This window comes from Oncorhynchus clarkii, chromosome 33 (assembly GCF_045791955.1).
Source record: "Oncorhynchus clarkii lewisi isolate Uvic-CL-2024 chromosome 33, UVic_Ocla_1.0, whole genome shotgun sequence".
NCBI lineage: Eukaryota > Metazoa > Chordata > Actinopteri > Salmoniformes > Salmonidae > Oncorhynchus > Oncorhynchus clarkii.
In genome coordinates, this window is record NC_092179.1 from 38,792,742 (window position 1) to 38,809,390 (window position 16,649).

Below are 16,649 nucleotides of genomic sequence, written 5' to 3' on the forward strand. Positions count from 1 at the left end.
CAAACACTGTGGATGAATAGACAGTCAAACACTGATGAATAGACAGTCAAACACTGGATAAATAGACAGTCAAACACTGTGGATAGACAGTCAAACACTGGATGAATAGACAGTCAAACACTGGATAAATAGACAGTCAAACACTGGATGAATAGACAGTCAAACACTGGATGAATAGACAGTCAAACACTGGATAAATAGACAGTCAAACACTGTGGATAAATAGACAGTCAAACACTGGATGAATAGACAGTCAAACACTGGATGAATAGACAGTCAAACACTGGATGAATAGACAGTCAAACACTGGATGAATAGACAGTCAAACACTGTGGATAAATAGACAGTCAAACACTGGATGAATAGACAGTCAAACACTGGATGAATAGACAGTCAAACACTGGATGAATAGACAGTCAAACACTGTGGATAAATAGACAGTCAAACACTGTGGATAAATAGACAGTCAAACACTGTGGATAAATAGACAGTCAAACACTGTGGATAAATAGACAGTCAAACACTGTGGATAAATAGACAGTCAAACACTGTGGATAAATAGACAGTCAAACACTGTGGATGAATAGACAGTCAAACGCTGGATGAATAGACAGTCAAACACTGGATGAATAGACAGTCAAACACTGTGGATAAATAGACAGTCAAACACTGTGGATGAATAGACAGTCAAACACTGGATGAATAGACAGTCAAACACTGGATGAATAGACAGTCAAACACTGGATGAATAGACAGTCAAACACTGGATGAATAGACAGTCAAACACTGTGGATGAATAGACGGTCAAACACTGGATGAATAGACGGTCAAACACTGGATGAATAGACGGTCAAACACTGGATGAATAGACAGTCAAACACTGGATGAATAGACAGTCAAACACTGTGGATAAATAGACAGTCAAACACTGGATGAATAGACAGTCAAACACTGGATGAATAGACAGTCAAACACTGGATGAATAGACAGTCAAACACTGGATGAATAGACAGTCAAACACTGGATGAATGGACGGTCAAACACTGGATGAATAGACAGTCAACACTGGATGAATAGACAGTCAAACACTGTGGATGAATGGACAGTCAAACACTGTGGATGAATGGACAGTCAAATAGTAATAAAGCACGAAGATGTATTGAAATATATACAGAGTACTATGAAATACACTATGTAGAAATATATACAGAGTACTATGAAATACACTATGTAGAAAGATATTCAGAGTACTATGAAATACACTATGTAGAAAGATATACAGAGTACTATGAAATACACTATGTAGAAAGATATACAGAGTACTATGAAATACACTATGTAGAAAGATATACAGAGTACTATGAAATACACTATGTAGAAAGATATACAGAGTACTATGAAATATTACTATGTAGAATGATATACAGAGTACTATGAAATACACTATGTAGAAAGATATTCAGAGTACTATGAAATACACTATGTAGAAAGATATACAGAGTACTATGAAATACACTATGTAGAAAGATATACAGAGTACTATGAAATACACTATGTAGAAAGATATACAGAGTACTATGAAATACACTATGTAGAAAGATATACAGAGTACTATGAAATATTACTATGTAGAATGATATACAGAGTACTATGAAATACACTATGTAGAAAGATATACAGAGTACTATGAAATACACTATGTAGAAAGATATACAGAGTACTATGAAATACACTATGTAGAAAGATATACAGAGTACTATGAAATACACTATGTAGAATGATATACAGAGTACTATGAAATACACTATGTAGAATGATATACAGAGTACTATGAAATATACTATGTAGAAAGATATACAGAGTACTATGAAATACACTATGTAGAAAGATATACAGAGTACTATGAAATACACTATGTATAATGATATACAGAGTACTATGAAATACACTATGTAGAAATATATACAGAGTACTATGAAATACACTATGTAGAAAGATATACAGAGTACTATGAAATACACTATGTAGAATGTGCCGGCTATGTTCAGGTGATAAAGTGGATAGTCTGAGCAGAGAGAGAGAAGTACGAATAACACAGCAGTTGTGTGTGTGTGTGTGTGTGTACGTGGAGTTATGTCCTATATTTTCTCTGTTTCCGCACAAGTAGCAGTATTAACATCTACGTGTGTGTGTGTGTGTGTGTGTGTGTGTGTGTGTGTAGTGGATGGTCTCCTCTGTCAGAGGATCAGTCCAGGTGTGCTGTGTGTGAGCAGGTGCTGACAGATCCAGTCTCTATCACCTGTGGACACAGGTTCTGCAGACGGTGCATCACCAGACACTGGGAGCAGCCTGCTCCGTCAGGACACTATGGCTGTCCTCGGTGTAGAAAGAGGTTCAGGACACGTCCAGTTCTACTGCAACGGGCTGAACCCAACGATGAAGCGAGAGGCTCTGAAAACAGTAAGACTTTTGCTCATTAAGCTCATGTTTCATTGGACCAAACCATGTACACTGACTGGACAAAATATTGGGCTTTTACAAGGTGTAGAAAGCGTTCAACAGGGATGCTGGTCCCATGTTGACTCTACAAGGTGTAGAAAGCATTCCACAGGGATGTTGGTCCCATGTTGACTCTACAAGGTGTAGAAAGCGTTCCACAGGGATGCTGGTCCCATGTTGACTCTACAAGGTGTAGAAAGCGTTCCACAGGGATGCTGGTCCCATGTTGACTCTACAAGGTGTAGAAAGCGTTCCACAGGGATGCTGGTCCCATGTTGACTCTACAAGGTGTAGAAAGCGTTCCACAGGGATGCTGGTCCCATGTTGACTCCAATGCTTCCCACAGTTGTGTCAAGTTGGCTGGATGTCCTTTGGGTGGTTGACCATTCTTGACACACACGGGAAACTGTTGAGTGTGGAAAAACCCAGCAGCTTTGCAGTTCTTGACACAAACCGGTGCACCTGGCAACTATTACCACTTCCTGTTCAAAGGCACTTCAATCTTTTGTCTTGCCCCTTCACCCTCTGAATGGCACACATACACAATCCATGTCTCAACTGTCTCAAGGCTTAAAACTCCTTCTTTAACCTGTCTCCTCCCCTTCATCTACATCGATTTGAAGTGGATTTAACAGGTGACATCAATAAGGGATCATAGCTTTCACCTGGATTCACCTGGTCAGTCTACGTCATGGATTCACCTGGTCAGTCTCTGTCATGGATTCACCTGGTCAGTCTCTGTCATGGATTCACCTGGTCAGTCTACGTCATGGATTCACCTGGTCAGTCTATGTCATGGATTCACCTGGTCAGTCTATGTCATGCATTCACCTGGTCAGTCTATGTCATGGATTCACCTGGTCAGTCTATGTCATGGATTCACCTGGTCAGTCTATGTCATGGATTCACCTGGTCAGTCTGCGTCATGGATTCACCTGGTCAGTCTGTGTCATGGATTCACCTGGTCAGTCTACGTCATGGATTCACCTAGTCAGTCTACGTCATGGATTCACCTGGTCAGTCTACGTCATGGATTCACCTGGTCAGTCTACGTCATGGATTCACCTGGTCAGTCTACGTCATGGATTCACCTGGTCAGTCTATGCCATGGATTCACCTGGTCAGTCTACGTCATGGATTCACCTGGTCAGTCTGTGTCATGGATTCACCTGGTCAGTCTGTGTCATGGATTCACCTGGTCAGTCTGTGTCATGGATTCACCTGGTCAGTCTGTGTCATGGATTCACCTGGTCAGTCTGTGTCATGGATTCACCTGGTCAGTCTACGTCATGGATTCACCTGGTCAGTCTATGTCATGGATTCACCTGGTCAGTCTGTGTCATGGATTCACCTGGTCAGTCTGTGTCATGGATTCACCTGGTCAGTCTGTGTCATGGAAAGAGCAGGTGTTCCTAATGTTTTGTACACTCGACCCTTTGTATTTTCAAATGTTAGAGCTTCTAGTCTTCCAGCATGTGGCAAGGCGAGATACACGGGAATACAAGTGAATGTGGCAAGGCGAGATACACAGGAATATACAAGTGAATGTGGCAAGGCGAGATACACAGGAATTACAAGTGAATGTGGCAAGGCGAGATACACAGGAATTACAAGTGAATGTGGCAAGGCGAGATACACAGGAATTACAAGTGAATGTGGCAAGGTGAGATACACAGGAATTACAAGTGAATGTGGCAAGGCGAGATACACAGGAATTACAAGTGAATGTGGCAAGGCGAGATACACAGGAATTACAAGTGAATGTGGCAAGGCGAGATACACAGGAATTACAAGTGAATGTGGCAAGGCGAGATACACAGGAATACACAAGTGAATGTGGCAAGGCGAGATACACAGGAATATACAAGTGAATGTGGCAAGGCGAGATACACAGGAATACAAGTGAATGTGGCAAGGCGAGATACACAGGAATTACAAGTGAATGTGGCAAGGCGAGATACACAGGAATATACAAGTGAATGTGGCAAGGCGAGATACACAGGAATTACAAGTGAATGTGGCAAGGCGAGATACACAGGAAAATTCTCAGCAAATTCTATTCTTCTCTTTCAGCGGATGTCAGCCTGCAGAGAGCTATAGTAAACCACAAAGACAGTCTGAAGAGGAGGTATGAATGTGTGATAGAAGGCCTGGTAAAAGCAGGGAGTCAAACCTCCCTCAACAGGATTTACACAGAGCTGTACATCACAGAGGGAGAGAGTGAAGGGCTTAACGATGAACATGAGATGTGGCAGCTAGAGACGGCATGCAGGACACCGACCTCGCGTGACACGGCAATCCACTGCAATGACCTCTTTAAACCCTTAGCTGGCCAGGAGAGAAGCATCAGAACTGTGCTGACCAAGGGCATCGCTGGCATCGGAAAAACAGTCTCTGTGCAGACGTTCATCCTCGACTGGGCTGAAGGGAAGGCAAACCAAGATGTGGAGATCATATTTGTGCTTCCTTTCCGGGAGCTGAACTTGGTCAAAGATCTCCAGTACAGTCTTCTGAGACTTCTCCATGACTTCCACCCAGAACTAGATATAGTCAATGCAGAGAAACTCGCTGCCTGTAAAGCTATGTTCATCTTGGATGGGTTGGATGAAAGCAGAATTCCATTGGATTTTCAGTGCAACAAAATTATGTCTGATGTCACACAGACATCGTCTGTAGATGTTCTGCTGACAAACCTCATCAAGGGGAATCTGCTTCCCTCGGCTCTCCTCTGGATAACCTCCCGACCAGCAGCAACCAATCAGATCCCCTCTGAGTGTGTCGACCAGGTGACAGAGGTACGAGGGTTCAACGACCAACAGAAGGAGGAGTACTTCAGGAAAAGATTCCGTGATGATGAGGACCTGGCCAACAGAATCATCTCCCACATAAAGACATCAAGGAGCCTCCACGTCATGTGTCACATGCCAGTTTTCTGTTGGATTTCTGCAACCGTCCTTGAACACATGTCGAGGACAGACGAGAGACGAGAGATGCCCAAGACTCTGACTGAGACGTTCACACACTTCGTGCTCATTCACACCAGCCCGAAGAACCAGAAGTGTCCTGGAAAAGACAAAATGGATCAACAGGAGCTCCTGGAGTCTGATAAGGAAGCTCTTCTGAAGCTGGGGAAGCTGGCGTTTGAACATCTGGAGAAGGGAAATCTCGTGTTCTATGAAGAAGACCTGAAAGAGTGTGGCATTGATGTCAAAGAAGCCTCGGTGTACTCGGGCGTGTGCACACAAGTCTTTAAAGAAGAGTCTGTGTTGTTTCAGAGAGTGGTGTACTGCTTTGTTCATCTGAGCGTTCAGGAGTTTCTCTCCGCTGTCTACGTGTACCATTGTTACACAACCAAGAACATGGATGAACTGAAGCCTTTCCTCCAGGCGACTAGAGTCACGTCTGAAGAGATAACCTTACATGAGCTGCTGAAGAGTACCGCGAATAAAGCCTTGGAGAGTAAGACTGGACACCTGGACCTTGTCGTCCGCTTCCTTCATGGCATGTCACTGGCGTCCAATCAGAAACTCCTACGAGGTCTGGTGACACAGACAGAAAGCAGTCCAGAGAGCGTCAAGAAAACGATCCGATCCCTGAAGATGATGCAGAATGCCGACATGTCCCCCGAGAGGTGCATCAATCTCTTCCACTGTCTGATAGAGATGAAAACCCATTCAGTACAGCAGGAAATCGAGAAATACACGAGGTCAGAGAAAAGATCCAAAAACCTGCCTCTTACGTACTGTTCAGCGTTGGCCTACATGCTGCAGATATCAGACGAGGTTCTGGAGGCGTTTGACCTGAAGAAATACAAGACCTCACAGGAGGGTCGTAGGAGACTGCTCCCAGCTGTGAGAGTCTGCAGGAAGGCTCTGTAAGTATTCTGGGAAATATCACTCACATCACACTATACTGGTAAGTATAGCAGTATCTTTCACTGGCTGACTAGATTTTCTTTTCAAATAATAAACAAAAGCTTTTTTTTTATTTTTATAGAAATTGATCATAAAAAGTATTGAGTCGTGTATTAATGGTGCACACCTGTACTTATGACAGGTGATCGTGTACATGTTACTGTAGATACTCAAATATAGCTGGATCCCTGTCCAGAAAGGTATAGGGTATAATTGTACAGGTGTCCACAATTAACTTAGTAACAGAGTTCCATATTACTAAACAGTAACTCCAAACAGGGTCACAAAACATCTCACATTAATTATTCTGTAAGTAAAACAGCACGCGCCTGACAGAGGACGCGCCTGATACAGGACGCGCCTGATACAGGACCAGCCATAGTATAATTAAGAGCTGGTGCCAACTGTTTGACAACAGACAAACCTTAAAGGGCCGGCGCACAATTTTACTATAGCGCCATACTGGTATTATCAACTTCACTATGACATTCAAAAGTAACACAGGTTTACACTAGCAGGGAAAGCTAAACTTACACTAACATTAATACAACCTCTCTCTCATGTATCCGCTCTGTATTTGCAGACTTGCTGACTGTCAACTCATAGAAGCATCGTGTGAACTGTTGGTCTCTGCTCTCAGCTCAAACCCCTCAAACCTGAGAGAGCTGGACATGAGTAACAATGACCTGAATGATTCAGGAGTGAAGCTGCTCTCTGCTGGACTGGGGAATCCCCACTGTAAACTGGAGACTCTGAAGTCAGTACCCCACTTATTGTTCAATAAGTGATCCACAGTTTGAGAAAACTGTTTTTATAAGATGTAGAATGGTATCAAAATCAATTTTCCATCTTTATCAGTGATGAGAGGATATGGGTGTCTCATGTTAGAATGGGGGGGGGGGGGGGCGTCTAAAATGGGTCTCTAACAGGTGTACTGTACATGATTGGACATTTTTGTTCAAGTATAAGGTAGAGGACAAAAACAGCCAATTTTGATTGATTTTCATATGGAATGACCCTGCAGGCTATATTGATTAATTTTCATATGGAATGACCCTGCAGGCTATATTGATTGATTTTCATATGGAATGACCCTGCAGGCTATATTGATTGATTTTCATATGGAATGACCCTGCAGGCTATATTGATTGATTTTAATATGGAATGACCCTGCAGGCTATATTGATTGATTTTCATATGGAATGACCCTGCAGGCTATATTGATTGATTTTCATATGGAATGACCCTGCAGGCTATATTGATTGATTTTCATATGGAATGACCCTGCAGGCTATATTGATTGATTTTCATATGGAATGACCCTGCAGGCTATATTGATTGATTTTCATATGGAATGACCCTGCAGGCTATATTGATTGATTTTCATATGGAATGACCCTGCAGGCTATCAGGCTGTGGAGTTACAGAAGAAGGCTGTGCTGCCCTGGTCTCAGCTCTGAGGTCAAACCCCAACCACCTGAGAGAGCTGGACCTGAGTGACAATCATCTAGGAGACTCAATGGTGCAACACGTCTCTCCTGGATTAGAAGATTCATTCTGGAGACTGGAGATCCTAAGGTCAGTAATACGGTTGGATTGTTTGTTTTGAGTAATCCAACAGGTTTTATCTTCAGAGTTTGTAATTTACCATCAACTGCTGTGAAACTCAGAGGAAATGTATTGCCTCTGTATCTGCAGTCTCTCTGGCTGTAAACTCACGGAAACATCTTGTGAAGTGTTGGCCTCGGCTCTCAGTTCCTCCTCACACCTGAGAGAGCTGGATCTGAGTAACAATGACCTGCTGGATTCAGGAGTGAAGCTGCTCTTTGCTGGACGGGGGGATTCACCATGTAAACTGGAGATTCTGAGGTCAGTTTTCCTCTGTATTTAGGTGATAACAGTTCCCCACATCTGTTTGTTAACAAACTCGGCATTAAACTCAATATATCCAACACCTCACTGTCTCTTGACTGACACTTATGAAGCTGGTCCTTTTTAAACTTGGACATTTTTGACAAATATTGTAATTGTTGTTCAATCTAGTTTGGTAAAACGTGAGTCCGAAAACTATGAATAGTTTTAACTTTATAAAGGCATGTTGATTTGACGTGTCTTCACATTTACAAGCAACATACGAGGTAGCAAGCAGCTAAGTGAGGATCCTTAGAAATCTCATTAGCATATGACAGGGTGTAGGACCAAACTCTGTCTGCACATGACCCCAAATGGACACTAGAAAATGCAGTGTACCTCACTTGAAAACAATGATATTCCCTAGGTAACACTGCATTCATATTCCCTAGGTAACACTGCATTCATATTCCCTAGGTAACACTGCAGTCATATTCCCTAGGTAACACTGCATTCATATTCCCTAGGTAACACTGCATTCATATTCCCTAGGTAACACTGCATTCATATTCCCTAGGTAACACTGCAGTCATATTCCCTAGGTAACACTGCATTCATATTCCCTAGGCAACACTGCAGTCATATTCCCTAGGTAACACTGCAGTCATATTCCCTAGGTAACACTGCAGTCATATTACCTAGGCAACACTGCATTCATATTCCCTAGGTAACACTGCAGTCATATTCCCTAGGTAACACTGCAGTCATATTCCCTAGGCAACACTGCAGTCATATTCCCTAGGTAACACTGCAGTCATATTCCCTAGGTAACACTGCAGTCATATTCCCTAGGTAACACTGCAGTCATATTACCTAGGCAACACTGCATTCATATTCCCTAGGTAACACTGCAGTCATATTCCCTAGGTAACACTGCATTCATATTCCCTAGGTAACACTGCATTCATATTCCCCTAGGTTACACTGCAGTCATATTCCCTAGGCAACACTGCAGTCATATTCCCTAGGTAACACTGCAGTCATATTCCCTAGGTAACACTGCATTCATATTCCCTAGGTAACACTGCAGTCATATTCCCTTGGTAACACTGCATTCATATTCCCTAGGTAACACTGCAGTCATATTCCCTTGGTAACACTGCAGTCATATTCCCTAGGTAACACTGCAGTCATATTCCCTTGGTAACACTGCAGTCATATTCCCTAGGTAACACTGCATTCATATTCCCTTGGTAACACTGCAGTCATATTCCCTAGGCAACACTGCAGTCATATTCCCTAGGTAACACTGCAGTCATATTCCCTAGGTAACACTGCAGTCATATTCCCTAGGTAACACTGCAGTCATATTCCCTAGGTAACACTGCTTTCATATTCCCTAGGTAACACTGCTTTCATATTCCCTAGGCAAAACTGCAGTCATATTCCCTAGGTAACACTGCAGTCATATTCCCTAGGTAACACTGCATTCATATTCCCTAGGTAACACTGCATTCATATTCCCTTGGTAACACTGCATTCATATTCCCTAGGTAACACTGCAGTCATATTCCCTAGGTAACACTGCATTCATATTCCCTAGGTAACACTGCAGTCATATTCCCTAGGTAACACTGCAGTCATATTCCCTAGGTAACACTGCAGTCATATTCCCTAGGTAACACTGCAGTCATATTCCCTTGGTAACACTGCAGTCATATTCCCTAGGTAACACTGCAGTCATATTCTCTAGGTAACACTGCAGTCATATTCTCTAGGTGACACTGCAGTCATATTCTCTAGGTGACACTGCAGTCATATTCCCTAGGTGACACTGCATTCATATTCCCTAGGCGACACTGCAGTCATATTCCCTAGGTAACACTGCATTCATATTCCCTAGGTAACACTGCAGTCATATTCCCTAGGTAACACTGCAGTCATATTCCCTAGGTAACACTGCAGTCATATTCCCTAGGTAACACTGCAGTCATATTCCCTAGGTAACACTGCATTCATATTCCCTAGGTAACACTGCAGTCATATTCCCTAGGCAACACTGCAGTCATATTCCCTAGGCAACACTGCAGTCATATTCCCTAGGTAACACTGCAGTCATATTCCCTAGGCAACACTGCAGTCATATTCCCTAGGTAACACTGCACTCATATTCCCTAGGTAACACTGCATTCATATTCCCTAGGTAACACTGCAGTCATATTCCCTAGGTAACACTGCAGTCATATTCCCTAGGTAACACTGCATTCATATTCCCTAGGTAACACTGCATTCATATTCCCTAGGTAACACTGCATTCATATTCCCTAGGTAACACTGCATTCATATTCCCTAGGTAACACTGCAGTCATATTCCCTAGGTAACACTGCAGTCATATTCTCTAGGTAACACTGCAGTCATATTCTCTAGGTGACACTGCAGTCATATTCCCTAGGTGACACTGCATTCATATTCCCTAGGTGACACTGCATTCATATTCCCTAGGCGACACTGCAGTCATATTCCCTAGGTAACACTGTATTCATATTCCCTAGGTAACACTGCAGTCATATTCCCTAGGTAACACTGCATTCATATTCCCTAGGTAACACTGCATTCATATTCCCTAGGTAACACTGCAGTCATATTCCCTAGGTAACACTGCATTCATATTCCCTAGGTAACACTGCATTCATATTCCCTAGGTAACACTGCATTCATATTCCCTAGGTAACACTGCATTCATATTCCCTAGGTAACACTGCAGTCATATTCCCTAGGTAACACTGCAGTCATATTCCCTAGGCAACACTGCAGTCATATTCCCTAGGCAACACTGCAGTCATATTCCCTAGGTAACACTGCAGTCATATTCACTCAAGTTGATGTCCCTCAAGCGATCCCAACACATACAGATGTGCTGTCTTAATTTGACCAACTTCTCACCGCAAATGTTTTTCCCTACAGAAACAGGAAATGATTATGTGGATTATAATTAATTGATGTTTTTGTAGGGCTTGATACTTTTTTTTTTATCTTCGTTAGGGCAAATCATGTCTGACGTTTTAAAGTGGAAGATACAAACTTTAAAAGCCTTTTTAAAACCTTGAATACATAACAAGTTTCCATTTCCTGCCGTGCGGGAACATTCTCTACGACGACGGAGTGATCAGGACATCTGTAATAACGACATGAAAGACATTCTACAAAGTGTAAAAGGCTCGTTTGCCGGTTGAATGACTTTGTTTTCAGTAATCCAACAGGTTTTATCTTCAGAGTTTGTAATTTACCATCAACTGCTGTGAAACTCAGAGGAAATGTATTGCCTCTGTATCTGCAGTCTCTCTGGCTGTAAACTCACGGAAACATCTTGTGAAGTGTTGGCCTCGGCTCTCAGTTCCTCCTCACACCTGAGAGAGCTGGATCTGAGTAACAATGACCTGCTGGATTCAGGAGTGAAGCTGCTCTTTGCTGGACGGGGGGATTCACCATTTAAACTGGAGATTCTGAGGTCAGTTTTCCTCTGTATTTAGGTGATAACAGTTCCCCACATCTGTTTGTTAATGAACAAACTCAGATATAAATCTGACTGTGTCTTGACTGACACTTATGGAGCTGTTACTTTTTAAACTCTATTTTTAATTTCATTTTACAAGCAACGCTGTGATAATTTCATAACAAATATTGTAATCGTTGTGCCGATCTAGTTTGTCTACATGTGAGTCCAATAACTATGAATGGTGTAGCTTGACGAAGGCCACGTTGACTTGTTGACTTGACCTGTCTTCACATTACGAGCAACAAAAGGAGAGCGACGCTTTCCTTGTGATCGCAACACATTAACGATGACATGACAGCGCCGTGATTGGCAGAGAGGTTTTTAGAAACTCTCTTTTGTTATTGGTCCTATTAACCAATTTTCCCCGCATGGTGATGTCACAATGGAAAGCCCAAACTCCCGCCCATGCCAACCTGCTGATCAGAAGGGTTCAGTTGTACATTGTATTTTCAACCAACCAACCAATCAGGAAATAACACGGATCACATTTTTTTTCTCCACAGTTTTACACTCTTAGTTTAAATCGGCTGTTGTACGATGTGATATCAAACACCTCTGTTGTACAATATGATCTGAAACACAGAATTGTGACTGCGCTCGGTCTTTAAATTTAGGTCCTGAAAGCCATGAGGGCATTGTGACACTCACAGGTTGAATTCTAGAACCATCTGAAGAGAACGAACATTCAGTTTTAAACATGACACATTTTATCAGGGGGACCCCATCCCCCGACCCCCAAGTTTGGGAACCACTGGCATATGGCCAATCAGATGCCGTATTGAAGTTTGGGAGCCACTGGCATATGGCCAATCAGATGGCGTATTGAAGTTTGGGAACCACTGGCATATGGCCAATCAGATGCCGTATTGAAGTTTGGGAACCACTGGCATATGGCCAAACATCAAAACAACATCTGATTGGCCATAGGCCAGTGGTTCCCAATCAGATGCTGTATTGCAGATATTATGCAAATAACACCACAGTAATGATATTATGAATATATGTACACATGGATACAACAGCCAGTCTATGTTCACCACCATAGAATAGCTGTGTGTTTTTAGAATCATGTTAAAACTCTCTGCAGGTTGGCATTCTGTGAAGTCACAGAGGAAGGCTGTGCTTCTCTGGTCTCAGCTCTGAAGTCAAACCCTTCACACCTGCGAGAGCTGGATCTGAGCTACAATCACCTAGGAGACTCGGGAGTCAGACTGCTCTCTGCTGGACTGGAGGATCCACACTGCAGACTGGAGAAACTCAAGTACGTAGAGGGTTTATGTCAGTCCATGTTGAGTGACATACTGTAAGACATGTTTCTGACCTATCAGGTTAGTTATGCTAATTTATGTATACTGTAAGACATGTTTCTGACCTATCAGGTTAGTTATGATAATTACATGTACTGTAAGCCAAACATACTTCCCACGACCTGGACGGTGTGATGTGGTGACCTTGTGTGGACGTTGTCTGTCTGTTCTTCTTACCCCCTACAGTGTGGAACATGGAGGACAGTACACAATAAAACATGGGCTTAGAAAATGTGAGTGTTGACTGCTGAGAAGAAACAATCCTGTTAGTCTTATTTCAAGTTGACTCAAAGAAAGATCGTGTGTGTGTGTGTGTGTGTGTGTGTGTGTGTGTGTGTGTGTGTGTGTGTGTGTGTGGTTACACTAACAGGACCTCGCTCTGTTGGGATTATTGATTGGGGTGTTATGAGGTTATGATCATACAGTATAACACATGATCATTCAACAAATCTGACTGGACCTTTTCCCTTGGCTCTTTAATACCTAGAAGCATTATCATTCTGATGGTGCTCTTTAATACCTAGAAACATTATCCTTCTGATGGGGCTCTTTAATACCTAGAAACATTATCATTCTGATGGGGCTCTTTAACACCTAGAAACATTATCATTCTGATGGGGCTCTTTAATATCTAGAAGGATTATCATTCTGATGGGGCTCTTTAATACCAATAAACATTATCATTCTGATGGGGCTCTTTAACACCTAGAAACATTATCATTCTGATGGGGCTCTTTAACACCTAGAAACATGATAATTCTGATGGGGCTCTTTAACATCTAGAAGCATTATCATTCTGATGGGGCTCTTTAACACCTAGAAACATTATCATTCTGATGGGGCTCTTTAATACCTAGAAACATTATCATTGTGATGGGGTTCTTTAATACCTAGAAACATTATCATTCTGATGGGGGCTCTTTAATACCTAGAAACATTATCATTCTGATGGGGCTCTTTAATACCTAGAAACATTATCATTCTGATGGGGCTCTTTAACACCTAGAAACATTATCATTCTGATGGGGCTCTTTAACACCTAGAAACATTATCATTCTGATGGGGCTCTTTAATACCTAGAAACATTATCATTCTGATGGGGCTCTTTAATACCAATAAACATTATCATTCTGATGGGGCTCTTTAATACCAATAAACATTATCATTCTGATGGGGCTCTTTAATACCTAGAAACATTATCATTCTGATGGGGCTCTTTAACACCTAGAAACATTATCATTCTGATGGGGCTCTTTAATACCTAGAAACATTATCATTCTGATGGGGCTCTTTAATACCAATAAACATTATCATTCTGGTGGGGCTCTTTAATACCTAGAAACATTATCATTCTGATGGGGCTCTTTAACACCTAGAAACATTATCATTCTGATGGGGCTCTTTAATACCTAGAAACATTATCATTCTGATGGGGCTCTTTAATACCAATAAAAATTATCATTCTGATGGGGCTCTTTAATACCTAGAAACATTATCATTCTGATGGGGCTCTTTAACACCTATAAACATTATCATTCTGATGGGGCTCTTTAATACCAATAAACATTATCATTCTGATGGGGCTCTTTAATACCAATAAACATTATCATTCTGGTGGGGCTCTTTAATACCTAGAAACATTATCATTCTGATGGGGCTCTTTAACACCTAGAAACATTATCATTCTGATGGGGCTCTTTAATACCTAGAAACATTATCATTCTGATGGGGCTCTTTAATACCAATAAACATTATCATTCTGGTGGGGCTCTTTAATACCTAGAAACATTATCATTCTGATGGGGCTCTTTAACACCTAGAAACATTATCATTCTGATGGGGCTCTTTAATACCTAGAAACATTATCATTCTGATGGGGCTCTTTAATACCAATAAACATTATCATTCTGATGGGGCTCTTTAATACCTAGAAACATTATCATTCTGATGGGGCTCTTTAACACCTAGAAACATTATCATTCTGATGGGGCTCTTTAACACCTAGAAACATTATCATTCTGATGGGGCTCTTTAACACCTAGAAACATTATCATTCTGATGGGGCTCTTTAATATCTAGAAACATTATCATTCTGATGGGGCTTTTTAATACCTAGAAACATTATCATTCTGATGGGGCTCTTTAACACCTAGAAACATTATCATTCTGATGGGGCTCTTTAACACCTAGAAACATTATCATTCTGATGGGGCTCTTTAACACCTAGAAACATTATCATTCTGATGGGGCTCTTTAACACCTAGAAACATTATCATTCTGATGGGGCTCTTTAACACCTAGAAACATTATCATTCTGATGGGGCTCTTTAATATCTAGAAACATTATCATTCTGATGGGGCTCTTTTAACACCTATAAACATTATCATTCTGATGGGGCTCTTTAACACCTAGAAACATTATCATTCTGATGGGGCTCTTTAATACCTAGAAACATTATCATTCTGATGGGGCTCTTTAACACCTAGAAACATTATCATTCTGATGGGGCTCTTTAACACCTAGAAACATTATCATCGTGATGGGGGTCTTTAATACCTAGAAACATTATCATTCTGATGGGGCTCTTTAATACCAATAAACATTATCATTCTGGTGGGGCTCTTTAATACCTAGAAACATTATCATTCTGATGGGGCTCTTTAATACCTAGAAACATTATCATTCTGATGGGGCTCTTTAACACCTAGAAACATTATCATTCTGATGGGGGTCTTTAACACCTAGAAACATTATCATCGTGATATGATGATGATTTGTAATTTGTGTTCTGGTCTCCCCCATCAGATGGCTGTGTGCTCTCACTGGACCCGAACACAGCAAGCAGAAACCTCTCTCTGTCTGAGGAGAACAGAACGGTGACATGGAGGACAGAGGAGCAGCCGTATCCGGATCACCCGGAGAGATTTCAGGATTTCGACCAGGTGCTGTGTACAGAGGGTCTGTCAGGGCGCTGTTACTGGGAGGTAGAGTGGAGTGGGAGAGGAGCTCATATCGGTGTGACATATAAAGGAATCAATCGGTCAGGAAGGGGTGATGACAGTGGGCTTGGACCTAGTGACAAAGCCTGGTGTCTGGTCTGTTGTGATGACCGTTACATGGCCTGGATCAATAGTAAGCTCACTACCATACCTTCCCCCTCCTCCCCCCCGTCCAACAGAGTAGGACTGTATCTGGACTGGCCAGCCGGCACGATGTCTTTCTACAAGGTCTGTTCGGATACACTGACTCACCTGCACACATTCTACACCACATTTACCGAGCCCCTCTACCCAGGGCTGTTTGTTTGGTGTCACTCCTCAGTGTCCCTGTGTCAGGTGGTGGCCCCTGTGTCAAAAACACAACGTGATGTTTCCCTCTAATCACGGTCCTGTTCGGTAGTAAGGAGACGCCGTGTAATCACAGCACCCGGGCCTTATTGCTTAATTAGAAAACGGCTCCCTGGGAAATCTGCGATTTGACTGGTTCAGATGGTGTGTTAAGTCATTGATAATTACCCTAT

At 42.1% G+C, this 16,649-nt stretch overlaps 1 protein-coding gene across 2 annotated transcripts; it reads left to right on the forward strand.

The window, feature by feature from the left end:
- The first annotated feature begins 2,326 nt into the window (after positions 1–2,326).
- On the forward strand, positions 2,327–16,649 carry LOC139392854 (NLR family CARD domain-containing protein 3-like). 2 transcript variants are annotated; one of them, XM_071141163.1, is made up of 9 exons: positions 2,327–2,460; positions 4,573–6,373; positions 6,997–7,170; positions 7,818–7,991; positions 8,112–8,282; positions 11,603–11,773; positions 12,909–13,082; positions 13,315–13,361; positions 15,935–16,649. In XM_071141163.1, the coding sequence occupies exons 2-9, from the start codon at positions 4,746–4,748 to the stop codon at positions 16,507–16,509; spliced, it is 3,114 nt and encodes a 1,037-aa protein (XP_070997264.1). In that variant the 5' UTR covers positions 2,327–2,460; positions 4,573–4,745; the 3' UTR covers positions 16,510–16,649. The 2 variants fall into 2 exon arrangements, with proteins under 2 accessions (XP_070997264.1, XP_070997265.1); XM_071141164.1 differs by lacking the exon at positions 11,603–11,773.